Source organism: Dromaius novaehollandiae, chromosome 1 (genome assembly GCF_036370855.1).
Source record: "Dromaius novaehollandiae isolate bDroNov1 chromosome 1, bDroNov1.hap1, whole genome shotgun sequence".
Lineage (NCBI taxonomy): Eukaryota > Metazoa > Chordata > Aves > Casuariiformes > Dromaiidae > Dromaius > Dromaius novaehollandiae.
Window position 1 is genome coordinate 97,186,654 of NC_088098.1, and position 26,343 is coordinate 97,212,996.

The 26,343-nt window shown below is 40.7% G+C and overlaps 1 protein-coding gene across 2 annotated transcripts in view; it reads left to right on the forward strand.

Annotated features, from left to right (window-relative positions):
• The first annotated feature begins 7,232 nt into the window (after positions 1 to 7,232).
• The window catches only part of ALCAM (activated leukocyte cell adhesion molecule), a 127,493-nt gene continuing 108,382 nt past the window's right edge, over positions 7,233 to 26,343 (forward strand). The window contains exon 1 of one of the 2 annotated variants that reach the window (XM_064521611.1): positions 7,233 to 7,589. In XM_064521611.1, coding sequence (XP_064377681.1) covers positions 7,502 to 7,589 — 88 coding nt within the window. In that variant the 5' untranslated portion in view covers positions 7,233 to 7,501. The remainder of the gene's footprint in view (positions 7,590 to 26,343) is intronic. The other variant, XM_064521616.1, reaches the window with a different exon arrangement.

A 26,343-nucleotide genomic window follows, 5' to 3' on the forward strand; every position in this document is an offset into this window, starting at 1 on the left:
CTATGAACAAGATTCCATTCCACTTCTTTCACTTTTTGCCTTCCAAACTTTTTATTGGACATATATCCCATAACATCCTCACAGGCAAACTCAGGAAGTGCGGGCTAGATGAGTGGACAGTGAGATGGATTGAGAACTGGTTGAATGGCAGACCTCAGAGGGTTGTGATAGTGGTGTCCCCCAGCAGTCAATACTGGGTCCAGTATTGTTCAACTTATTCATCAGTGACTTGGATGAAGGGACAGAGTGCACCCTCAGCAAGTTTACTGACAATACAAAAGTGGGAGGGGTGGCTGGTACACCAGATACTGACATGGAGCTACTGGAGAGAGTCCAGCGAAGGGCTACTAAGATGATTAAGGGACTGGAGCATCTCTCATGAGGAAAGGCTGAGAGAGCTGGGACTGTTCAGCTTGGAGAAGAGAAGGCTGAGGGGAGATCTTATCAAAGTTTATAAATATCTGAAGGAGAGCGTAGAGAGGATTGGGCTAGACTCTTCTCAGTGGTGCTCAGCAATAGGATGAGATGCAACAGGCATCACTGAAACACATGAAATTCCATCTAAACATGAGGAAAAACTTCTTTACTGTGAGGGTAACTGAGCACTGGAACAGGTTGCCCAGAAAGGTTGTGGAGTCTCCTTCCTTGGAGATATTCAAAAGCCATCTGGACACCATCCCGGGCAACGTGCTCCAGCTGACCCTGCTTGAGCAGGTAGGTTGGACTAGATGATCTCCAGAGGTCCCTTCCAACCTCAACCATTTTGTGATTCTGTGATTCTGTGATTTCTTCCCATCCTTTCTCCCATTTTGGTTTTCACAATGCAAAGGGGAACATCCACAACCCCCTTTGATGTGTGACTGTTCTGAATGAGCTACCTCTACTTTCCTTCCTCTTGGTTAGGCTGCAAAATTAAACCTAAACACACTAAGTACCATGGGCAAGTGCATTTCACTGACTTGACTACCAACCTTACTACATAATGTTCATATTTTGCTTTATTACTTCCACCTACCTAACAGAATGTATTAACACAGAGTGTCCTCAGGTTTAGGGTAGAGCATGGAGAGTCAGGAACTCTGGATTTTGTTCTTAACTCACCATTGCTTTGTTAAGGAGATCTGGGCAAACTGCTTATCTCTTTAGGCTCCAGTATCATCTCTACCCTCACATGCTGCCAAGCGCTTAACGCTCTCACAAGTCTTCAAATTCCTCAAATGAAAGGCAAGACAAAAGCGAGCACTTATTTGAGTACCTACTTTACAAAGGTGTCGTGATTTGAGGCTTAATCAGTGTAAGGCCCTTGGATAAAAAATTGCTGAATATAAGTATTCTGATTAGATTTGATCAAGCAGATTTTTAAAATTACACAGCTCTTCTCAACTTCTTCAAAAATCAGTGATCCAAGTAAGAATTTGAAATTTTGGGCCAAAATTACAAGTAGCCTCTGTAAAAAGAAAGTTACAATTAATTTTGAGCATGGGGATACTTAGAAGGTCTTCTGGTGTTGATGTAGGAGATGGCACCTGCGGCTATGCCCGTCTTCGTTCTGTTGGATTGCTCCCCCAGAGCATCCTATGAAGGGCCCTCCACAAGGGCCCACAAGGACCCACCTATTGATGACTTCAGACCCCCCCCCCCCCATTCACACTATCTCACAGTCCAGAAGGTGTTTTGGAACTCCTAATGCTGTCCCAACACCAGCTCCTATGCCAGTTCATCTGGTGTCACGTAATCCCAAAACAATTACGGATTGCTGCCTGACTGACAGCACTGTAGCACAGATGAAAGGAGGATGCAGGCCAGAACGGGTCTCCATTCCTCTCTGTTGCTTCGGACCTTGTCTGCACTTGCACTGGCAGCACGGGTAGAATCAAACAGAGGCCCTGATTTGGTAGTACAGCCATCCTAGAGCTGATCTTACAATAAGCAAGTTAGTCCAACTCTTAGCCACAAGTGACAACGATGGAACAGACGGGGAGACGTTTCGAGCGTGAAGCTGAAGCCAAGACCAATCCCACTGTGCTCAGCCCTGAGGAAAGGCCCCTCAGGCCTAGGCCAATTACCCAGGAAGCAACTTCCCAAGTCCAGCATGTTGCCTGAGCCCTTCTGAGAATTGTGCCTTGCACTGCTTGAGACACATGAAAATATAGCAGACAGAGCAGCCTCCGGCAAGTGTCAGGACTTGGCCAGAGCCACCAAAGAGGGCAAGGAAACCCACCACGTCCTCTTCCTCCACCCAGCATAATACTATGATTCTGGCGCAGCCATATTTCTCCAACTTCTGACAAATGTCCAAAGATCAGTCTAGCAGGTGTCTGGCTGAAAAGTTGGAAAACTCTGCTTGAATCACACCGTGCTATGGTCTTTCTTGCTCCTTCACAGCATGCCAGCACTGCAACCCAGCTTTTGCAGCACTGACTTGCAAGGTGTTTGTTGGCAAAATGGGACGTGTCTGGTCAAGGATGCTCCTTAGCATGGGCTTAGTCAGTTCCTACAGTATTAGGGTGTCTTCCTCCTACAGCCAAGCAGCACCAAGGACTAGAAGGCATGGTAAGTCACACAGTTTGGCACAAAAATGAGGAAACACTGTGTAATCATTTTAGCAGTGTTAACAATCTTGTTCTTTGTATTACAGCTATCTTGCTTCTGTGATATATTATGTGCCACTCTTCACACTCTGCCATTATGTATCCCAAAGGATTTGCATATAAAAACAACTCTTTGCCCTCGAAAACCCCTTTCATAATGAAAAAAGACACCTGATCTGAAAACTGTTCTCTTTTACCTTTCTCAAAACAGTTTCAAAGAAAGTAGAAGGAAACTGAGCCTTCACAAAAGGCGACTAGGAAGCCAGCATAGCTGATATATACTAGTGCAACCTAAAAACCTGGCGTGATTTTGTTCTTCACACATTTCATTAACATGTTGAGGCTTCTGGCTTCTCTTATATTTTCTAAGACCTGCTTCTAGTCTCTTATTTTCCTTTTTTTTTTTTTTTTTTTTTTTTGAGGCAAGTTGCAAACTTTTAAAGACAATGACCACCATCTATTCTTGAAAATTCTTCCTCCCACCTCCCACTCATGTTTTGTCAAAATTTTGTCTCAGCTGAAGGCATTCCGGGTGTTTTGTATATAGTGTAAACAAAATGCCATTTTAATGAATGTTTGTACAGTACTGGTCCTTCAGTTAAATTGTATAAAAAAACAGGTGCACTGGACACAGGTAATAGGAAAATAAGTTTATTTCAGGAACATAATTGCTATGCTGATGACTATAATAACAATACTGTCAGCCATTTACTGATTGTTTTGAGTAGGATCATTTTTGCAATGAAGAAATACTGGAAACACAGATTCCAGGTATTCTTCCAATGCTATTTGTTTGTTTCCTTCCCCCCACCCCCAGCCAAGTGTATGCATCCCATTTGCTTAGATCAGAGAGAGCCAAAATTGCAAACAGTTGCACTAAGTACACTTTCCTCTTTGTTACCATTGGCTGAAGTCCATTTCTAGCTCAGCTCTGCTTTTAGTCCTTTTTCTATCTGTGCTCTGCACTTTCTGTGTGAGATACCGTACAACCTAAAGACACTCTCTTTACCACACACAGCTGATCTAATTTAGACAGACTTTGCTATCAGTTATCCTCACATGATAAGCTTACAAAATAATTCCTGCCAAATATGACTACTCTTAAGACACAGAAGGTGGCTTTCTTCTACCACAGCTTGTTCCTTAATCAAGCAAAATCAGCAGAAAGACTTCAAGACGCTTTGGCTCTGATTTGCAAAGGACAGTTTTTAAAGGTATTCAGGTGCCTGACGGCGCAGGAAGTACCTTGTGGATTTCCCAACTGTCTTAAAAACAGGGTCCAAGTCACAAACAATTCACTGACATAATTCCTTTAAAAATTCTATGATCGGCGGTATAGACTACATTCATGTTCAGTCCTTGGTAAAAAAAAAAAATATGTGATGCATATCGATACAAATAACTCAAGAATCTATGCACACGTATGCACCTGATGAATTAACAACGTTATCTGAACAATACCTAACTAAGCTAACAGAAATTAGCTTACAGAAATACGACACTGGACATTGCATCCAATAGTTGTTTTATAATTCAACTGCAGTATCGACAATGGAAGATTTCCATTTTGCAGACTGTATTTTTGGATGCTAAGCCAAAATAGCATGCACAGTTTCATTGACGTTATATTCACTATCATACGCTGAAGTTTATTCACTCAATACTGATAATGGATTAAATTACCAGATGTGTTGAGCAGTCCTCTATTCAACAATATTCCGTACTATTCTTGCTAGACATTTGCTTTCAACATAACTATTTTATACATCTGTTGTAAATGGAAAATGATATTTCAGTTTAACAAAAACTCTTTGTTATGATGCACAATCCATTATTAATGGATTACACTTTTAATCCATTTGTCACATAAATACAAAATCTGTGGTTTGATAGGATTAAGCATCTATCAAAGAATGTTTTTATTATTAGTGCTTTTCAAACACAGAGCTATTTCCTACAGCAGAAAAAATTTATACTAGTAACTGTTTTAACTTCTTCAAAAAAGTGTTTATTTTGGACTTTAAAGCCAGGCAGTTGCTATTTTCCCAGTAGATCAGTGATTCACTCATTCTCCCATTAACTTCAATGGGAATAGGAGCATGCCCCAAGTACATAATTTGTAAAAAACAAATCTATATTCCATCAACCCAATAGACATTAAAGGAATTAATTACAAATCTCAGAACTGAGGAGAGTTGAAATGACATAGCACATAAAGATATCTTTAATAATTATCTTGACAATTTCTAATCACATTTAAATTCCTGCAAAGTTATCAAAACATTTGAGTAATCTGAGCTTGAGATGTTTTCTATTTACTCAGAATTTAAAGAGCTTCTTTCAAGTGAAAGGTAGAAATAGCTTTGAAGAGAAATGACAAAGTAGTGAGGAAAACCCAAAACAAATCATACTTCTGATTTAAGTATTGTGTCCTTGATGAAAGTAGTGAGGAAAACCCAAAACAAATCATACTTCTGATTTAAGTATTGTGCCCTTGATGTAATCTTCCACATTTCTCATATTTCTTACAGACTTTTAACAACATGTTCAGTATTGACCTGAGGGCAAAACAGTCATTGAAGAATTTTTTTTTGAATAATAGCTTAAGCATAAATTATAAAATGACTCTCTATGTTTCAGCTGTTTGAACTCTGTGGTTCTATACTGCACTTTCATAGTCTCTGCACCACACACTTTGAAATTATTTGCATCATTCACAAAGGTTTCTTCATCCCCACCCCCACAGACAGAAAATACATAGTACTCATTATTTTGATGCAAATGAGGGAACAGTTAATCATCTACATTAAAAAAAAATGATGCTTGGGCATTATTTAATGTCCTAATCCAGCAAACCACGTATTTATCTCTACAAATTGACCTCACTATTGTCATGTTTAAAACAAACCATATGCCAAGTGCACCACTGAATTCTAGCATATAAGCCTTCTCCTCTTCTATGTTTGTTTGCATTCGGATAATTTTTAAATTTTGACCTTTCACCCTTTTCTCCCATCTACAGTCCTACTAGCTTTAACAGGTTTGTCCATATCGACAATGATTTCAGCATCAGGCCCTTAATTTGTAATGTACTTAATTGTTGCAGAAACAGCAAACACTCTTTAAAGCACTAGAAGTTAAAAAAACTTAATAGAAATACAATCATGAACTGGATTAGGTCACCGCAACATAATTTCACACAATACCTCTCTCAAGACTTTGAGATGGTCTCCAGGTTCTGCAGTAATAAAAATACTAAATATCCCTACTTATGCATACTTGGTAAGGCTTTCGAATATGTGAGAAAAGACCCCAAATGGAAAACCTCCATCACCTTCAACAAGAAGATGAAAACTTTCTTGATCTTAAAGTAGTACTTTTTTGGAATCTGCTTATTAATATATCCCACTGAGAGAAATCAGCTCAGAAAACAATGGACCACAGAGCTCTGATTTGCTGTAAGTTTAGAAAAAATATTTTTAGATTTGAATGCATAGCAAGACTTGCACAGTAAGAGATATAATAATAATGTGAAAGAACAGAAGGATGTTTTGATTTGAAGACTGTTTCAGACTTCAAATTCTAAAAGTGAAACATCCTCATTCCATTTTACAGGAAAAAGTAAACTACATGAGGAAAAAATATACAGGCTGTATTGTTTAAAACCTACTCCATATTGTGGTAATGTTTATGTGTTCTCAGTTCTTAGTCATCATGAAAATTGTTTTGAGAACAGCAAACCTATTTGCAGAATAAACTGGCTTAAGTCGGTGTTCAACTTGCAGGAGTTTTGGGGAAGTTTCTCTCTGAGAGTGCACATCATCACATGGTGAACTAAGATAAGACACTCGTCACTTTGGATTTCACTACTAGAAAGTCCCTCTGGAGGGATCACATGATGTGCACACTCACATTTCTACTTTTAGCAGATCAGACTTACTTCATATGACAGCGTGGACTACGTGTTGATCACACGGAACTGTTAGTCAGGAAACCTGCTGCGTGATTTCAAGGCGCTCATGTCCCTCTTTGTGAAATAACACCACTTGCTCAGTGGAAAACAGGGGGAGAAGAATGAAGCACTGTGCCTGAAAGCGCCGCTTCTGGAGCACATTACTTTGAGAAACAATCTGTCTGACCTTTAGGGCAGCTGACTTCCAGGAAGTGCTGAAGGATCCCGCCCTTGCCCTTCATCGGTGTTCCTCCACGCACTGGAGAGTGCTGTAAGCTCCTTCCCCCTCCTCTTACTCCTCCACTAAATTACTTTGACTGAGCGGTATTACCCTCAGTCCTCTTTTAATGTGGACGAGGGAGAGGACAGCGCACTAGGCTTTTAAACACACCACACGGCGGGCATTTCGTCGCCTGCAGCTGGCTTGCTTGGGGGGTGCTTTTTTGGCTTTCAAGTACCGGCCTGCAATACTCACTGCACTGCACGCAGCACCGAGCGCACGCGGTGGGGACATCGCCTGCCCCGCACCGCCGCTCCCGCCGCCCCACCGAGAGGCCGCGGCTCCGGCGCGGCCGCCGCCCCGGGGCGCGCGCGCGCAGCGGCCCGGCCGTGGCGGGAGGCGGGGGCCGGGGGCGGGCGGAGGGGCCGAGCCAGCGCCGCCACCGCCGCCCGGCTCCGCCTCCCCGCCGCCGCTCTCAGTCCTGGAGCGCCGCTCGCTGCCAGAGGGGAGTCGCCACCTGCCCCGGTACGGAGTCGCTCCTCGCCGCTCGCTCGACAAGAGGCAGCGCAACCGCCCCGCCGCCGCCTCGGCGTCCGCCGGCAGGGACGTGACCGCTCCCGCCGCCGCCCGGCCTCGGAGGGGAGAACTTGCCTGCCAGCTCCGCCGCCCGAGGGAAGAGCCGCCGCGGGCGCGCCGCCCCTCCGCCGCAGCCCCCCGGTCCCGCCGCGGGCAGGCGGGATGATGGAGCCCCCCGCCGCCGCCCGCGCCTCCTGCCGCCGCCCGCTGCTGCTCTGCCTCCTGCTCGGAGCCCTCTGCCTGCCGCCAGGTGAGCGACGGCGGGAAAGCGGCGCCTGCCACCGCGCCCTCCTGCCCGCCCGCAACTTCGCCGAGGGGAGGCCGGGGCGGCCGCAGGTGGCCGCGGCCGCCCTGCCCTCCCCTGCCCTGCTCTCCGCCCTCCGTGGCGGCGGCTCTGCCCGCCCGCAGCCCGAGCCCCGCTGCGCCCACCTACCGCCGGCTCCTCGGCGTCGCCGCGCGCGCGGGGCCAGCGCTCCCGGCGCCGGCGGCCGTTGGCGCGGGTGACCGTTGGCGCGCGCCGGGCACCCCCATCCCCCCCCCACTCCCCCCTCCCGCTGTTTGCGCCGTGGCGGCTGAGGGGCGCGGGCTGCCCCCGCCCGCTGCGGGCCTCTGGGGCCGGCCGGGTGAGCGCCGTGCGAGCTGCGCTGTCCTGAGGAAGGGGAAGGCGCTGCCCCGGCGGGGAGGCGGCGGTTTCCCCCCGCGGGGGGTGTCTCCCTGCGGGCGTTGTGAGCGGCCGCCGGAGGGCGAGGGAGCCGGGGCTGGCGCGGTGCGCGGTGCGCTGCGCGGCTGGAGGGCACGTCCCGCGGAGCGGGCTGCCGCCAGCTCGGGCCGGGCCCCCCCCCTCCGCGCCTTCGGGCGCCACCGTCGCGGCGCCCGCTCGCCCCGACGGCAGCCGGCGCTTGGGGGCCGCGCGGCGGGCGCTTGCCCTCCGCCGTGGCGCTTAGCGCCCCGGCGCCAGCTGAGGGGAGCAGTCGCGGCGCCGAGGTGCCCGGCGGCTGGCTGCGCTGCGCTCCGGCCGCGCAACTGCCGCGCACCCGCGCAGGGGGCAGCGGCGAGGCAGCGCGGGGCTGAGCCGCCCCTCGCCTCGGGGGGTGGCAGCGCCGCGTTGGACGAGGCAGACGGCGGCAGGTCGGGTTCGCGTGGTGACTCCTCTTGCCCGGCCTGGAAGCGTGCTGCGGGCGTTAGGGAGGTGGGGACGCGCAGGAAGCGCTGGAAAGCCCTAATTGTTCTGGGAGTATTGGGGCCGTGAGGTGTTCGCAGGCTTTATTTTGTAAATATTGAGCGTGAAACTGAAGTCTGAAGGAAAGCTGTGAAGCGAGGAGTTCTGCGTTCGAGGTAGAGAGTGTCTCATTATTCTTGTAGAAAGAGCGTCAGCCTGTGGTAACATTTTGTATTGCTTTAAGGAAATGGCTTTGCCTTTGTGTGCTTGCGTTTGCAACAGGGAAGGGGTTGCAGAAGTGTTGGAGTTGGTGTTTCTTCATTCCTGGCCTCTGCCTTGTTATTATGTGCTTTCCAGTTAACCATTTACAGACAATGTAATCTCTTCCAAATGAAGGATAAGGATGTGACTTCAGGAGACCTCTCTTACTAGCAATATTTTGATGTTTATTTAGTACAAGCTTTAGCTAAGTAAAAAATGAGCTACTAAACCAATAGAATAAGGCTGCTGAGGCTTTAGTTTCAATTAGAACAGTAAAAAAAGCTGCAGAAAGAACCTTAAGGGAATATGTCAAGCTGTTCTGCTGGGTTTTTGCTTTGGCAAATACAGTATTTAATCACTGTAAGACTTAAAAATGTAAGTCTCAGTGGCAGAGCTTACAAAGAATACATGTTTCTGTGATGTAGAGAAACTCCTCGGGAAAGAGTATTCATTTTATGAAATTCTAAAGGTATGTGGAGATAAGCACCTCAGCTTCCAAGAAGCAAGACTTGTCCCCTGTAGGGAGTTTTATCCCATTTTCCAGTAAAGAAAATAAGAAATGATCTCACCAGTTGTGTGACTGTCCACATTTTTACTTAAAATACCTAATGATTTCAGATTTCTGCCTATCTCAAGGTTTGTGCTGATGAAAGTGTATAAAAAGAGAAAACAGTACTACCTCAGCTTAATAACTTTTCAGTAGCACAGGGGAATGCCTGGAAAGCCTAAGTTAAGATTTAATCCTCTAGTTTCCAATTTATTGTTTGAAGGCCAAAAGATGTTTAAATATAAAAATATCTGTAAGAAAGTCTTGATATTACTGTATGTTTCAGGTTACTCTCTCCTTGTTATCTCAGCAGTTTCATACTAGTTTACTATCATCCGCAATAAATTCTGGATATATTACATAATGTTTGGCTTTTGGTAATTTCATTTCAGGTTTACACATGGCAATGAAAGCAATAGATAAGCTATTAAAAGCATATTACAAGCTGATATGTATTAGGTGTTGATCTCTGCAGCTTATTGGTGGTCCCTATTAGGAATTTTAAGTTTCTTTCTTCACAGAATAAACTGCTTTATAACATATATTAAAAATGCAGATATATTAAAAGATACGGATCTTTTATACATACATTCTTCATATATATATGTGTGTGTGTGTATATATATATATGTGTATATATATATATATGTGTGTGTGTGTGTATATATATATGTGTGTGTGTGTGTGTGTGTGTATATATATATATATATATATATGTATGAAGAAATACAAAAAAGAGGTGGTCTAAGTCCCAATTTGCTATTGGAAGATTAAACCTAGGCCAGACTAAATAGGTATACTAATTAAAATGCATGATTCTCTGGAGGGAATAACTATATGTGAAAGGAAAGTCAACTTTTAATCAAGAGCTAATCTTCATCTGTGTAGTCCTTCCCCCCACCATGAATGTTAATTATGAAAAGCAGTCTGTTGAATTGTTTTATTACTGAAGATGTGTTACACATTGCTATGTTATGCAAGTGTAGTGAAACTGATATTTAGTGTTTTCATTCACATGATGCTTTGTGTTCTCACTCCTGACTGCTGTTTTTCTGGTACATGTGACGTGATACTGGTTGAGGGAGAACTGGTTTTCTGTATTAAAACCTGAGGTTCCCATGTTTTTTCCAAGACTGAAGTCAGGAAACCACCGTACCATGCATATTTGTTTTGATACAGTATGTTTCTGTGGTCCAACACAAAGCTGGCAAAGCCCAACTCATTTTTAGTTGTTAATCATTTGCTTTGGGAAATGTTTGACTTGTTTAAAAAATCGTTTTTTTTTCTTTGCCTAAGAATATGCTTGAAAAGTCTCACAACATAAATTATTTTTCTTCTTGTCCTCTCTCCTCCTCTGTTGCTTTTCTAGTACATCTTATGAGGCAGAAGGCAGCAACAGAAGTCATCCAGGCCTGTAATCTGAAGCCTCTCAAGTTTCATACTGAAAGAAAATCAGTTCTTCAGTTCTAAGGACCTAAGCCATTGATTCTTTTTTTAACTAGAAAAAAAATATATTTTGTGTTCATGAAATAAATATCTCTACAGTGAGTCGTACCTAATTAGAGGATACCTTCCAACCTATGGAAGAGTAATACCCTTTCTTATGCTGCTATTCATTCCCTTTCCTAAAAGCATCCTAGGATTCTAATGTGTAATCCCAGGGGAAGCAGTTTCAGCTGTCTTTGTAGTAGAAGCAATGCTATTCATTAGCTTATCTCCATCTTAAAGTTTTGGGGAACAAAATCTCTGAATATTTATGCAAGGTGATACATGAATGGGAAAATGTAGAAAGTACTATTAAGTATTTTACATAATGCAGATTACATGTGTGATCAACATAAATCTGCCTTCTCTATTTTCTTACAAATGTCCAGCTTTTATAATGTGTTTTGTAGCCTTAAGCTATTGAGGGCTCACTGCAGATTTCCATCATGTCAGATCTGATTACGTATGGTACGGAAGGGCCTAGTAGACCTAGTATTAAAAACAAGCATTACTTCAGTGTTACTAGCTTTAATGTGCTCACTAGTCATAGTGCAGCACAGCATGGTAGGATTTTTTTGTTCTCCCCCACCCGCCCCCCACCCCTATCAGTATTTTGGTTAGTCAAAAAAATGCCTCTATCAAAGTGGTCTTCAGATAATTATTGAACCTGTAGTGAAACAATAGCAGATCACAGAATAGGGACCAGGTATGGGGGAGCCAGACTATCTATATAAGAAAAAAGTTAAAATACACTTAAAGTCTGTTAACAGTTAAGGGCAATTGTCCTAACTTTTTAGGAGCTATAACTTGTGATTGAATCTCCTAACCATAGATGATCATGCAATATTCATAGTTTTTATTTTCTGTGACCTGTTTTATATGACCATAGGCATAATGGTCACAGGTAAGCTGGCGCATGGTCTGGTCTGCAGTGGCTTTCCTACCACTACTATTTCACATATGGGAGTATTCCTTTCTGCTACTGTGCTGACTGTGGAAACTTTTTTTAATACAGTCTTGTTCAATTCTGCAGATTGATAAATGGCTCATCTTTATACTTCTTTTTCAAAGATATTTAACGTATCTGGAAGCATAATCTTTAGGCTCTTTGTTCAGTGCTCTTCAAGGTTTCTTGAGGCTGGCTAGTATATAGATTTTTACTCTGGTAATACAATTGTTTTTTTCCAAGATATTAGAAAATATATGTAAACTGTAAGGCCACACTTCTAAGAGAACTGAACACCTGAGAGAATTCAGCACATTGAAACAAGTTCTGCTTTCAAGAAAAATCAAGTCAGTTACGCTTTCATGCACCACAGCTCAAATGAAAGAATTTTCAAGAATTGTAAATGCTGTAGATGGTGATTAGAATTGACTTGAGTAGAATGCAATTTTCCAGAAAAAAAACTGAGTATCTGCAACTCTTGTTTTGGTATTGTCATGTTATCCTCCCTGAAGACAAGTCTTTGACCTATGTATTCTGTATCTTGATATATTTCCTTTAAGAACAACAGTATATATACACTAAGGGATGGCATACATTTCCATCTCTAATAAGCTTGGAAATGAATCTTCTTTTAGCAGTGCAACTAGTATACTGATAATCTGCTATAGGCAGTGATCAAATAATGTTTTTTCCCTTTTTGTGTTTTGGTTTTTTTGCTCCTTCCCCAGTCTGTTTTACTGAAAGTGGCATGAATTGCACTGAGTCCTACCCCAGTAGATGTTAATCTACTGCTCTCAAATGGTGGCTCTTTTGAGGAGTATCTGCCACATTTAAGATTCAGTTAAGTCTCCAGAACAGCTAATAAGTGTTTATTTATTAAAGGAAGTCTTGCATTTACTCAGCTGGTATTTTCTTCATAGATAAGAAATATGTCTCTCTGGTGGAGGCGGGGAAAAAGTAAGAAGAAAAGTGATAAAATAGTGGGGAGAAAGACAGCACTAAGTTTTAGGGTATGATTTAGGAGGTTATCGGGGTAGAACAGTTCTGTAGTGTTTGGTTAGAAAGCATTTGAAGTGCTTTCAATAGCAATAACTAGGGGCATGCTAAGCTGTTCCCTTGATAACAAGCAAAAACTGCATTTAGTGATTTAATGACTGTTTCAGCAATCTATATATCTGTATCATCTGTTTTAAATTAGGTTGTACTATGTATAGTTAACCTCTTTCTGTGGAAGAAAAACGATAAATATTTGAACTGCATTCATATCTTAGATTTTGTACTGTGATTCTATAATCTGTAGAATTTTGTAGCATTATTAGACATGGGTATTAGTTATTTGGTCCTAAGAAAAAAACACTTAAATGTTTGTCAAACTTTAAACATATACTCAGGTCTTACGGACTGCAAAACTCTTCTGATTTGGAGCCCTGGTGAATCAGTGGACTCTTGGGATGTGTTCGGAGCTCTGTGCCCGTAGCTGTCCCCATTCACTCGCCTGCCTCTTCTAGGTATTTTGCATATCAGATAGTTAAGTCCTAGCTGGAATGTTTTTTAGTAAAACATGCTGATTTCAACCATAGTATGCTGCGTTTTTTTAAAGATTTTTTTTGTTTTGTTTTGTTTTTGGCAACTTACTCAATAGAGGGAGCTCCACTACCTTACTGATAGAAGCAGCGTGTTTGTGCTTTTCTCAGAGCTCTGGCTTCAGAATGGAAATTATGTTAAAATTCCTTTCCTTCAGAGTGTTCTGAGGTATCAGGCTGTGTTTTTGAAAGCGTTTTGCCTTCATCACCTGAAGTGATGACTCAGTTAGAGATAGTTCTCTTCTGCTGTATGGCTTTGCCTTTTTTTAATGGATCAGTTACTGATGCAATTTTTCAAATAACCTGTTCTTGCCTGATGAGGGTCTTCATGGAGAAATTCAAAAAGAACTTGAATAAAAAGAGGATGCTTTCCTGGGGTGAACGGTGCCAGGAGTGGTGTTGCATGATAAGATACAAACACGATAAGGAAATGATTTCACTGGATGCATGAGAGCGCTAAAACACTTCCAGTAGGCTTTGTTAAACAATATTTTTGTTTAACAGAAACAATTCTGTCAGTAAGTTCTTCTGGGGTCATAAGGAAAAATTGAAATAGATGTGCTGTTCCAAAAACAATCTGGATTCTTCATTGTTGTAAAAGAAAATCAGGTTACATATGTTTTTGTATGCTTTTAACCCACTGCATGTCTTTTATGTAGGAACAGGTAAATACAGAAAGCTGGTAACTGTTTGGCAAATCTAGAACTTTATTTCTCTTGGATCCTTTGTTTTTTCTTAAATATTATTTCTCATCAGAGTATTTTAAGACTAATTATGAAGCCTCATTAAGAATTGTTCCCCCCCCCCTTAGTGGTTTAAATAAAAAGGTAAATTTGTAGTACACTCAGCATTATTCTTCCATCAGGTAAATGCTGCACAGAAGTAACTTATCTTTTGACCTGCTGCAAAAGTTGCCTGATTTTTTTTTCTCTAATATTTTAATTTAACAATTTAACAAGAGAAAATAACTCTTAGATGTTGAGTAATAAAATAGATGTAGCTTGTATGCAGCTAGAGTTAAACATGTCATTTTGTATGACTGACATAAACATTTCAGGGTTTTTTTTTTTTGAAGCTTGTTTTAGAAAGTGGAACAACTTGTTTTTCGGGAACTCGACATTGCTAGCCAAAAAGAATCATTGAGGATTGTATTTTAGAAGGACAAAAGTGAATTGATGCAGTTTATCCCATGGGAAAAATAGTAAACATTCATATTAGGCTCTGTAACTGGGTATCTTACAGAGAATACTCACTTTATAGGATGGTGTTAGGATGCCTGAATGTAAGTGTGAGAGTTTTTATTAGTATTTGTGGGATGAAGTTCCTTTTTCATTGCTGAAATGTTTAGCTATGGATTGTGTAGAGAGTTAGCCTAGGTATTGGGATACACTCCATTTTGGTATGAAATTTTGTTTCATGAAATCTAGAAGCCAGCGTGCTTTTAGCCAAGTGAGACCTATTGCTTATTCAAGTAAAACCGTGTTTGTTTATTGGCTTATTCTAGTTGTTTTGGAAAGCAGAGATGAACTTAGTGGCCTTTACTTGCAAAAGCCATGCACAGAACAGGAAAAGAAGATGAAAAAATTCTGTATTTAGGAGGGTTTTGGGGGACTTTAATGCAGTTATGTAATTTTGGAAGAGAAAAGAATTGTAAATTTTGATTCCTTGATTGCTGACACTGTACATCAAGTTGTGTAACAGATGCTTACATATAGACAAGACGATAGGATAAGTATTGGATGAATTTTAATGTTATATACACTACTATGAGATTTGCTTTCTGAAACCGGGGAACTGATTTTAAAGTTTCTGACAACGCCAAAAATGGGGCATGACGACAGCTGGCGACATAAAACTTCAGTCATGAATTTAAGCTGGAAAAAAAAAAAAAAGATGCCCTTACCTGCTTTTCCAGCTATCATGTACAAGACCCAGTTGTGTGGTTTTTTTGTTTTATCAAGTTTAAGAGAAACCTCCTCAGTTCTCAAACTGTTGCAGAATATTGCTAATCTTGAACCCCATCTACATACACAAATGATATGGAAGTCAGTACTATGAATGTCCCCCCCCCCCTCCCATTTCTAGGTTATATTGGCAAACTGCATTTCTTACTGTAATGTTCTTGCACACTCAAATGAGCTTTTAGTAATAGTTTGCTGTGTAAACAGTATTACAATTTTTAAATAGTTGCTATTTTATATAAGCAAAAAATGACAATGACTTCATATGAGCATAAAGTTACATTTTTCTATCTTTCTGTTGTCAAAATGAATTTTTGTTAAATATTTGAAACATCTAGAAACTGTTCTGCTCTAGAGGTTTATCTCTTGACATGGCTTCTAAAACAGTGCCCTACTTTTTGGAGGGAGTACCTGTTCCACAGTTTACTCTGACCTTACTCATCATGTCACTGTTGAACAATGCAACATGTTATTTCATTCTTTTGAGGCTTAAGTGCTTATAATGTAGCTTATAATGTACCCTAAATGTAGCCCTAATAATGTAAAGTCCCCCCACAGTGGCGAATTGCTCTCTGTTTGTGTGAGCATTTCTGCTCTCGGAGTGAGGCTTCTGAATGTTTACCTGTGGATTTAAGGGTTGGGTTGTATTTCTGTTATTTCATCCAAACTCTGTTGTGACTCCAGGTCATTTGTTGTCATCACTGATCGTATTCTTAAGAACCCTGCAATGTTAAATCTGAAACTTTTGTCCAATTTCCGGGAGAGAGGAGTACAAAGCTTTTGAGATGGTGGAAAATAACTGGAGTGTGGTGAGGGTTATAGCTGTGCACATGGTAGGAGAAGCAGGTGAACCGCTGTCAGCTTGAATTCACAGAATCTTTTTAGTATCTCTTATGCATTTTAAAACAGCATATGCCTGTTTCAGTAGAAATTGCTTTCATTATCTAGAAAGGACCATAAGCCCTTGGAGTCCACAGTCAGAAGGAAGTTGTTATATGACAGGGCAGGGCAAACTTTCCAGTCTGTGTTTCAAAATGTTGATATACACTCTTTTGAGGGCCAAAGGGATGATGGTTCTGGGAGCGGCGAATGAGAGTTTTTTTTCCAGAGGTCATGCCCAATGATGTGGGATGGGAGTGGGCATGTCACTGGTCTCGGGGCATGCTGGCAGTGTTCATCTCTGTAGCCCCTACTGGCTGTCTTCCGTCAGCTGGGGATGTGGATCACTGCAGCAGCCCCTGGGGCAGCATAGCTGACTGCACTGTGTCGCTTTGCAGTGACACTTCAGCAGCATGCAGTTCAAGAGCCAGAGATCAGAAACTTTCTGTAACAGTGGTGGTCATCTGTAGTGTCTATGGTGGTTGCTTCCTTTCCAATACTTAGGCAGCAAGGGAAGAGCTGTATTTCTCTGAAGCTTGAGAATTTCCCAGCTTTTGCAAAGGGTATACCTTCCCTCTGAACTGCTGCAAAAGGATATCTGCATAGTTTGGGGTTATCAATTTGTTCTCTTGCTCTGAATTGTGTGGAAAGGACTCCGTGGGTTGCTTTTTTATCATTATTTCCATCTGTGTGTACAGCAGTGATAAGGAAGGATAAGCTTAAGTGTATTCAGTATGCTCATGATCCTTGGCTCTGCTTGCATTACATCAGATGCACAGGGCAGAGAGGAATGAATAAAGTAGTGTATTTCCTTCAATGAACGCTGAATGGGTGAGTGTAAGCTGACAGAAGCTTTATCCAGAGAGAACTGGGTGTTGTGAGGGGTGATATCCGCACACGTGGTAGGAGAAGCGAGTGAACAATTTTTAGCCGGGATTTACAATATGGTTCTATTCGGTGTGGAAATGTTTTGAAGACTGGAATTGAAAGTTCACCCCAAAAGCTTGTTAATTTTTTCTCAGCAGAAATAGTGCATTTGTGCAATTTCTCAAAGCAAATTATTGTGGTTTTACGTATGGTTGCTCGTCAGGAGCATGTATAAGCTTCATGTAGCTGCTTGCTCATTTGGACAGTGCTTTGCATAAGTGGATATAAAACCCAGCCTTTTTAGTATGCCAGAGTGCCTTGTCTTAGGTGTGGATTCTAATTCACAAAAGCCTTATAAATCACTGGCTTTTTCTTGCTTTTACACCAGTTGCTAGTCTTCTTTTTGAGATGCCGTCAACTGTAAGCAGAAATGATTGTTCTTAGAACTTCTTCATATAAATGCAAAAGAGCAGGACACTGCGAATGCTGGAGGCCGTGACCCCTTGTGAGGAAGCTTTTTTTGAGATGACGGAATAAATATTTGTTACTTTTTTAAACATATTGTACAATCCAGGCAGCCTTTTTTCATAACCACACAGGGAAATAGGTGGCTTATAGTTTGAGAGTTCTGTGATAGAATGTGGCAAACTACAAAGAAGTCTTGAGGGGGAGCCTGTTAATCGAAATATTTAATGAAAACGTTAATTGGATTATTGCAGTGATTTTGGGGGAGGCGGGGGCTAAACCTTTTTGTAAACTCTGGATAGCTTTATTTTAAGAGGGGCCATTCCTCTACCTCTAGGAAAGGAGGGAAAGACAGGTACTGGAGAAATGTCTGTAATTCCTTCAAGTCTGCATAAAACATACATGGGGTTAGGACCTAAATCTTCCATCTGCTTATAAAACTAAGCAACTTCCAAGTATCTTCCAGAATGGTAGCTTTTTTAAAAGAGCTTGTTTGATACCCTGTGCACAATGAAGACTGAGGACTGAATGTGGATTGATGACTTTTTTTTTTTTTTTTTTTTTTTTAGCTATTGTTTAAGGGAGGAGGAAACTGATCAGTGTTCTCTGGAGCAAGTCACACTTTCACAGCCTTTCTGTGTGGAGGCTGGGCTTTTCAAACTGTTTATAAGCAGAAGGAAATGGGGGATTAGGAATGATGCTGGCTTGGGATAGGTCACCTAAGTTAGCTTCCCCCCCCCTTCTTCTTGCATGTGTCAGTGCTTTCAGACTGTTAAGGCAGGGTGGAAGTTCCACAGCATGCATTTAACGGAAGAGGATTTGAGTGTCTAACTTAAACTGTGGTACTCCAGTGATGGAAAAAATAATTGAGTTTTATGTTTTTTGTGCCATTTGCTTTAGCTAAACTTAAAGCATAGTGAGCACTTTGTTGCCTTTTGCAGCTTGGTAATACTTCAGTTGTAACTGCAAGGCTGCAGAATCCTATATGGACTGCTGCTGTGGTGGACATGTATCCTTAATAATTGCTATTCCTAGCACACCGTTTGCAAATCCATAGTCCCTAGCCTTGTGCAAATTATACTTGCAGATATTTTGAGTAGATTATATAGTAAAGAACTCTCCCTGTGTAAAGAGTAGCTGAACTTTGCATTGTGGGGCTCAGAGGGCCAGACTTTCTATATGGTGAGGACCTAAAAAGCCTATGTAATATATCATAAAAAAAGCCCAGGGAAGTGGAAACTCCCACCATGGCTTCCAAGTAGTAGCAGTGATTCCTCAAAGACGGTATTTTTCAGTCCTTTGCAGGAAAGGACTGGATTGAGTATGTAGTGACTCTCAAGGCAACCCAACAGCATCAGCATTAGCAGCTACTGCTGCTGTATTTCTGTCGGCAGCTGAGGAGTGGCCAGTGGCTTCTGTGATTCAGCCCTGGGTTAGGAGTGTGCTTGAATAGCTCACAAGCCTCATGTGGCTCAAGAACTGCTTTCACTGTTCCTCCTAGATGCTATTTTGTATATTGCCAGGTGTGATCCCTTGTACTGATGGCATACCTGAGTGGTGGTTTAAAATTGTGTGAAGTGAGCCAGCACACACTTTTGCATTGAAAAAGCTGTTGTTTTTCTACACTTTTTTTCAGAGAGGAATATGAACTTGTCTTTCTAGGGTCATAGAAAAGATACAAAATATATAAAAATAGAATACTGAAAGTCTTAGCCAATAATTTCTTTTTTAGCATGTGGTGTTTTAAGAAAAAAGTACAAGATCTGTGACTTCAAAGAAAATATTAAATTATATAGTATAGACCTTTTTGATTTATGTATTATACTTGAATATTAAAAGCAGATTTGGGGGAATATTTCTGACTGAGAAATAGGGAGGGGTTGGTTCTTTTTTGGTTTTGTTTTGTTTTTTTGCCAGAATATTGTTTGCTAGACCTTGCTGTCACTGACTGGTGTATGTGTTTATGATCTTATGGTTTCTGAGAGAGAAAGCTATAGAAATTAGAACAAATAAGCAAAGCTAAATATTTAGAATTGCAAGAAGAGTTCTTTGAATCTTTGGCAAGATGTATTAAACTAAAAAAGAAGAGGGATTGTTTTTTATACTTAAAGTTCAGTTTTCTCCTGCTACTCTCTAAGCAGATGTTCTTGGTCGGTGCACATAGAAACTACCTGAAAGACAAGCTTATTGTCAGTAACTGGTGATCTGATCAAAGACATGAGTCAGTATCTCTATAGGCAATGACATACGCAAGACAAATAGCTTGCTTCAGGTGTGATAAAGCAGGTATACCCATAAGGCCTGCAAAGGGTAGTAATATGTCAAAACCATGCAAAGTAGTCTTTGCAACACAGACTGAGAGGGAAGAAATTCAATTTTACAAGGCCTGTGAAAGGATGGAGACGGGAGGTAATAAGAGCCTGAACAAAAGCAATGGCTAGTTTGAAGACTGGGAGGAGCTGTACTTCACACATTTCTGTGCAAGACTTGCACATGTTGTGTGTGTGAGTGCCTGAAGAGCAGTCAGCTGAACCTGAGGGAACCCCAGCTTTTGGATCTGACTTGGCAAATCCACTTTGACTGCAAAGATAGTGAGGAGTGGTGCTTATGTTTGAGACCTTGGCAGGTGGGGGACAAGAGGGAGGAAGTTCAGAGCTCCAATTACAGCTGTGCTAAGGAAGTGTGTATGTGTTTGTGATGCTTTGGCGGCAGGTCAGTCGAGACAAATCTGGAGTAAGGAGGTAAGTCGTATGCATAGAAACGGTGGTTGGATTTTTTTGCTTGCAAGAGAGAAGCTGCAGAGGGAGAATAGAAAGCTTTCTGTCGAAGCTTTCTGGAAAGTTACAGGATTAAGGAGGATCCTCTGTAAGAATTTTTAGAGAGAGAGAGAGGAGCAGAGCCAGACAGAAGAGACACTGTAAAGCAAGGAGAACAGAATTTAAGGAAAGCATATAGTTCCTGCTTTCCCCAGCCTGTATCCCCATGTACGCTCTCTGGTTTCACAGTTATTCTGCCGCCTCCTTTTCGTTTTTCCTGCTGTAGCTGGCAGGCTGTCTTCTCTGGTCAAGCCTGTTTATTGCAATGCCACTGTACTCAGCTCTTTATATTTCCTCTCTTGTCATCCATACATTTCAGTATTCTTTCATGCCTCAGCAAGACATTGGTTTCCTCAGTGATTTCTCAAAGCCGAAGCATTTCTACACTTCACTTACGTGATCTGTGCTTGTAAATCATTCTGAAAATATGATTATCTGGACTAATGCATTCATTCTAAGGAGCCTTTTATTTTCTGTTCTTGGATCATTGTAGATAACGTAAAAGCTGTTCATATTAAGGTCCCTTCCACCCCCAAGACGCTTAATGTTTTCTTCTAGTCTTTGTAAGTGTCCTGGTGTGTGAAACAATGTGTCAGGAAAGAATATGTTAAACATAATCATTTTGACCTAAATATTCAATTCTGTCCTTATTGAACTGTCAAATTTCCTCCAGAGTTACAAGCATCTTAATCCATGATCAGTTAAGATAGTCAAGAAATTCTTGTCTCTGGAACAAATAAGCCTATATTTTTCAATGCATTTTTATTAGAAGAAATTCATTAGCTGTTTAATGTGAACACTGTAATAAATATAGCTGTATGACCCACTTCTCTTGAAATTGCCATGGTCAACCTCTTTTGTAGTCTGAGCCTTTTCTTACCATTTCCCCACCTGAAGTGGGGAGTATCAGATTGTGGGCTTTTTTAATAAACCTACAGTTGAAATTGTGCTGAGCCACAGTATTCAGAAACTTTAAACTGACTCTCAGTAGTCTGGGGCCCTGATCCAGCATGTCTTTTAGCATCCAGTGTTTGTGAGTTGTACCATGTTTCTGCTCCTCTTTGCAGAGTGTATCTGGCTAGCTAGTATGACTTACAGAGAAACAAACAGTTTAGGTATGAGATTCTCATTTTGCTCTGGTTCAGTCTTTCAAAGTATGATGCAAGTGGTAGTTCACCTTTTCATCTGACTTAAGCCTCTGTTCTTAAATTGCACACACATGGTTTTTTATATATGAAACTTAATATATGAGGAAAGATATTTTTGAACTTGTCAGCAGGGAATATGCAGCTTACTAAGCTTTCTTGAATGTAACTTTAAATGGAGAAAATGCTGCTATATGCACTGAGATTATCTCATCACAATTTTTTTTATGACTGTTAATTAAAATGTGAGGAAATCCTTTAGAACAGATTTGCAGTTTTGAGACTTTTATGAGACTTAGCATGAGAGATCTGTTTTTATAGTTATGCCTTCTTATTAGTTTTGAGATCAGGATATATTTAAATGCATGGCTATTAAATCCTGTGATGATTACTTCTTTGTGTTGCAGTGTAGATTAATTCAGTTATGGTCCCATTCATGTGTTGTTTGTGCCCCACTTCTTTTCAAAGAGATATTGTAATGCTTTATTGTAACTGCCATTTAAAAAAACTTCCAAAATAGTTTTAATTGGAGATTGTATTTTTTTTTAATTAACTTTTATTAACTTTCAGTGAAGCATGTTTTGCTAGATTATTCTGAATAATGACCATTTAGGTTATTCTAGCTCTTTCCGGAAATCAATTTTCAGGAGCCTGGAAGACTAAAATATGAGTGGAGCCTGGAAGACTAAAATAGGAGTGGAGGAAGGATCACCATGATGAGCTACAAGAGACAACTCATTTAAAAAAATGTCTTGACATAAGTGGAAAAATGTAAAATCTTGGCTTACGCTAAATGAAATTGTGATAGCAAGCAAGAGATATAGAAAGTTTATTGGGAGAAAATGATACTTATTAGTCAGAGCCCTATTCTATTTGCAGCAGACTGGCATGTTGGTAGGATATTCATTTGGCTGAGGGATTCAGATCTTGGCCAGAATTGGGTATGGTGCCTTTTACTTGAACTTGTGCTCAGGCTGAGGGAATAATGAGAGCAAAGATTTGAATTGAGTTGAACAAATTCTTTTTGCCTTACTCTAACCATGAATGTGGTGAGGAGTTGAAGTCACGTTGCTTCTGCCTATTTGTGTGAGTGACTATGTGGAGAGCCCTGTGCTCTAGACCAGCAGGAGCCTGTATGCAGAGGAAGAGGGGTGCCCTTTTCTCCTGTGTGTCACTGAATACAAGCTTTCTCTTTGCTAAAGATACAGGAAGAGGAAACCATCAGATAGAGCATCAGGTAGAATAATTAGGGCTGATCTACCATGCAAACTTTTTAAAGGAATATTTTGTTAGAGGGTAACATTGCTCAAGAATGCAGTGTATGTTTTCATGATGTTTCTCTACTAGTCCAAGCGCTAATATAAATGTACTTATTCTAGCAAAACATACTGTCAAAAGCAAAGCAAAGGAGAGGAATAGGGAGGGAGAATTGTTTGCTCTACTGACAGTGATACACGTGCTGATAGGAGCTGTGTTTATATTAGCAGAGTATTCTGATATAGCTAATTAATCAAAGTTCGTCTACCAAACTGTGCCTCAGAGATTATATTCCTTTTGCAGGTGTTGAAAGAGAAAACAGAATGGGAGGAGTCTCATCATTGCTTATGTTTAATGAGAGGAAATGCTGTAGTGATAAAGGAGTTGTAGCTTTTATTTTTCTGTATGCCTGATAGAGAAAAATGAGAACAAAAGTTGAGACAAAAACACGTGAGAGGGAAAGGAGAAAACTGTTAAGAGAATAAGTCAGTGAAATAAAGGCTGCTGTGGGTTTTTGTGTGTCTTTTGAGAGAAAGTGGATGGAAGGAGGTGAACTGCTATCTTTAGAGCTAAGTAGAAGCAGTATGTCTGCTCCCTCTTGTGTCCTCCTAGCTCTGGGCACTCTCTTCAGTGTGGTGCCAGAAGAAACACAAGATTCTGAGATTTGCCATGTTTTGGCCATGGGGATCTGGTTGGGAAAGGAGACTGTCTCTGGGGCAATGATTAATGATTGCTTCTGACTCTTAGATTCCCTTTCAGGAAAGTGTTATGTAGTTCCTTTTATTTGCACTCCTGCGTTGGGCAAAGGTTTATTTTCAGTTTTGCTTTCAACACTTAAAAGATGATAGTTTTGCTGAAGTGACCTTCTCATCTCCTGTGGAGCCTTTGCCTGTAAAATGATCTTGCTTGTGAACTTGTTCATACAGACTGGTGACTTCTGAAATCATGTTTCATCTTAGACCGAATATCTCAGCCTGGATTTTTTCCTCTTACCCATTCTTCAAAGGCTGAAATAGTGACGTTGCTTGTTTTTTGCATGTCACCTATGGAAAGCTGCTATCTATTAAGAAAGGACTTCTAGCAGATTTGAAGGGGGGATCAGCATAGCTTCTGTATTTTTCAATTTCTGTTTAAGAAAAATGGAATAATATTTTCTAAAATACTACACTCAGGCTTGTTTTTCTGTTCAGCGGGTATCAAAACTAAATAGTGAAAGGGTTCTGGTAATTTCAGTCTTCTGGTAGCTGTCACAGGCTTGAGCCCATGTTGCTAGCTGTCTTTTAGCTGTGGAAGAGGAGTCCAGACATCCAGGTTCTCTGCTTCAAGCAGCATTTCAGTAATGTTCTCAGAGGTAGAGGATGAAGAGTTTTTAAACATTTCTTTGAATCAGAAAATTACAAATTTTGGAAATTGTATCTTATGTATATTTTAAAATATATTTTGTGTGTTCCAGTTTTCTTTGGAATATTTTAAATCCATTCTAGAGTGCAGAAATCTCAAAATAATTCTCAGTAGAGCAATCTGAGCAGGAGACAGTTTGGTAAGCAAGTGTGCTTTGCCAAAGTAGGTGTGTTCCTCAAGTCCTTAATATTCACGAGTAACTTTTGATAACCTTGTATCTCGTTTTGGGTAATATACCCAGTAATAACAAATGTGCTGCAGTAGTCAAACCAATAAAGTTGTGTGTGGCTATTTTGGTTCAGTCGTCATTCATGCAGGCAAAGTAGTCAATGAAATGGATGTGGTATTAGATAAAATATCCATGTTTCACATACAGCCTTTCATACCAGTGCAATTTGATTCATACTTTTAGCATGGATCCATTATAGCTGCTGCTTATCAGACGTTAGCAAATGGTAAATGCACTTTTATTTATTGAAACTTATTAGCAAAGGTTACAAGCTATAATAATTTTTGATAAATGCCTGCACATCACTTCAGTGTATTTCTACACATTGTGTTTTAGGGAGGAGAGGAAGAGATGTTTTTCATCTTTAGAGTCTTTCAGACTGGCTTGCGAAAGCATGAGGATCAAGCCCTTCAATTTCCAAGCACACTTTTTATTCATCTCAGGATGAAGATGATGGCATATACTTGCTCATTAATTAAACACTTAATGATTTTTGCTTATAAGCATAGATTGCTTTCAGCTTCATTTTTATGATGAAAAGCTAAACTGAAAGATCAAAGGTTTGCTTCCCTGCTCAATTACTTTATCCACATCAGTGGTCAGAACCTCCTGATATGGAAGATAGCAAGTAAGGGTAATTTTTTTGTTTGATTGTGTTTGCCTCTGACTTGTCTCACCAAGTATCTGAAAGTCAGTACAGAAGTTATTTGTTGCTGGTGGCAGGCTATGTGTTATGTCAGAAAATTGCAGTCTTCATACTAGTCCGTTTAAGACTGTATTCACTGTCCTTATACAAGATATCATGTTTGTATTTTCTGAGTGTCATCAGATCAAGTATTACTTTATTTTTATTAAAGTGTGGTGGCACATTTGACTTATTGACTCTGTTTCTTGATTGTACATCTGGAGGCTTTTTCAGGCTTTGTTTCTGTTACTTTTCTGGTGGATTGCAACATATTCCACCAGAGTTGCATACTCTCTGCATCACTTCCTTCATTGTAGTATTTTGAAAATAGATCTTAGGTGCAGCATATTTCTCAGTTCTTTAAAGTTACTAATATGTGAAACTGCAACTATTGGAAATGGTTGGATAAAGTCTCTATGCTAATCAGGCCGTGCATATAGCCATTATTTATCAGTAAGATACTTGGTTCTTCTCAGTTACTTTGCTTAAGGCAAAATTACTTCCTTTCTGGTGAAATTGGTGGTTGTTCACCTGAATTCTTTTTTTTTTTTTTTTTTTTTTTTTTTTTGTTGGATTCCTCCATGGCAATTGTAAACTGTATTGCAATTTCTTACTATAATTGTTGAGCTTTTGATTTTTATTTTCTTTTAATCAATAAGAATTTTTGTTTTATGTTAATTCATAGTTATTTACCACAATTACTTTTATTTCTTGTTCAAGAACAGCTTTTATAGACAGTTAAGTTTCTGAATCACAGCTTATTTTTGCCCCCTGCTTTTCAGAGAGCCTTTCATTGGCACCAGTCAGGCTCTTGCTAATTGTTTTCTTCCTCTACATGACTGTATCTTTTTTTTCCAAACTGACTTAAAGTCAGTTTAAAGTCAGTTAAATTGAAACTTCCTCACCACTCCTCTATTTTTAAAACTGATATATAAGTTTTATTTTAACCACAGTGGAATGATCAGCCATTCAGAGGTTGGAAGACTTTGTTGCTTCCCAGCCTTACATCAGGAAACCCAACTACCAGCTGCAGATTGCAACAGATATGAAAATGAATGCATTTTCTAGGTATAATTGCTTTCTTTATTGAACCAAGAACTCTTTATCCAACCAGAAGCAATGTTAGGAGTAGCAACTTCTGCTAACATTTCTGGCTTGATTCTCATTCAAGATTCAATATCTATTTTTAGTCAGGCTATTTTTCTCTGTTCTCCAATATCATGCAAGTCTTCTCAAGTTGCCTGAACTTTCTGCACAAATTCCAGCAGGGAATTCACACCACATAGATGGATTAACAAATTCTTTGCTAGGCAGGGAA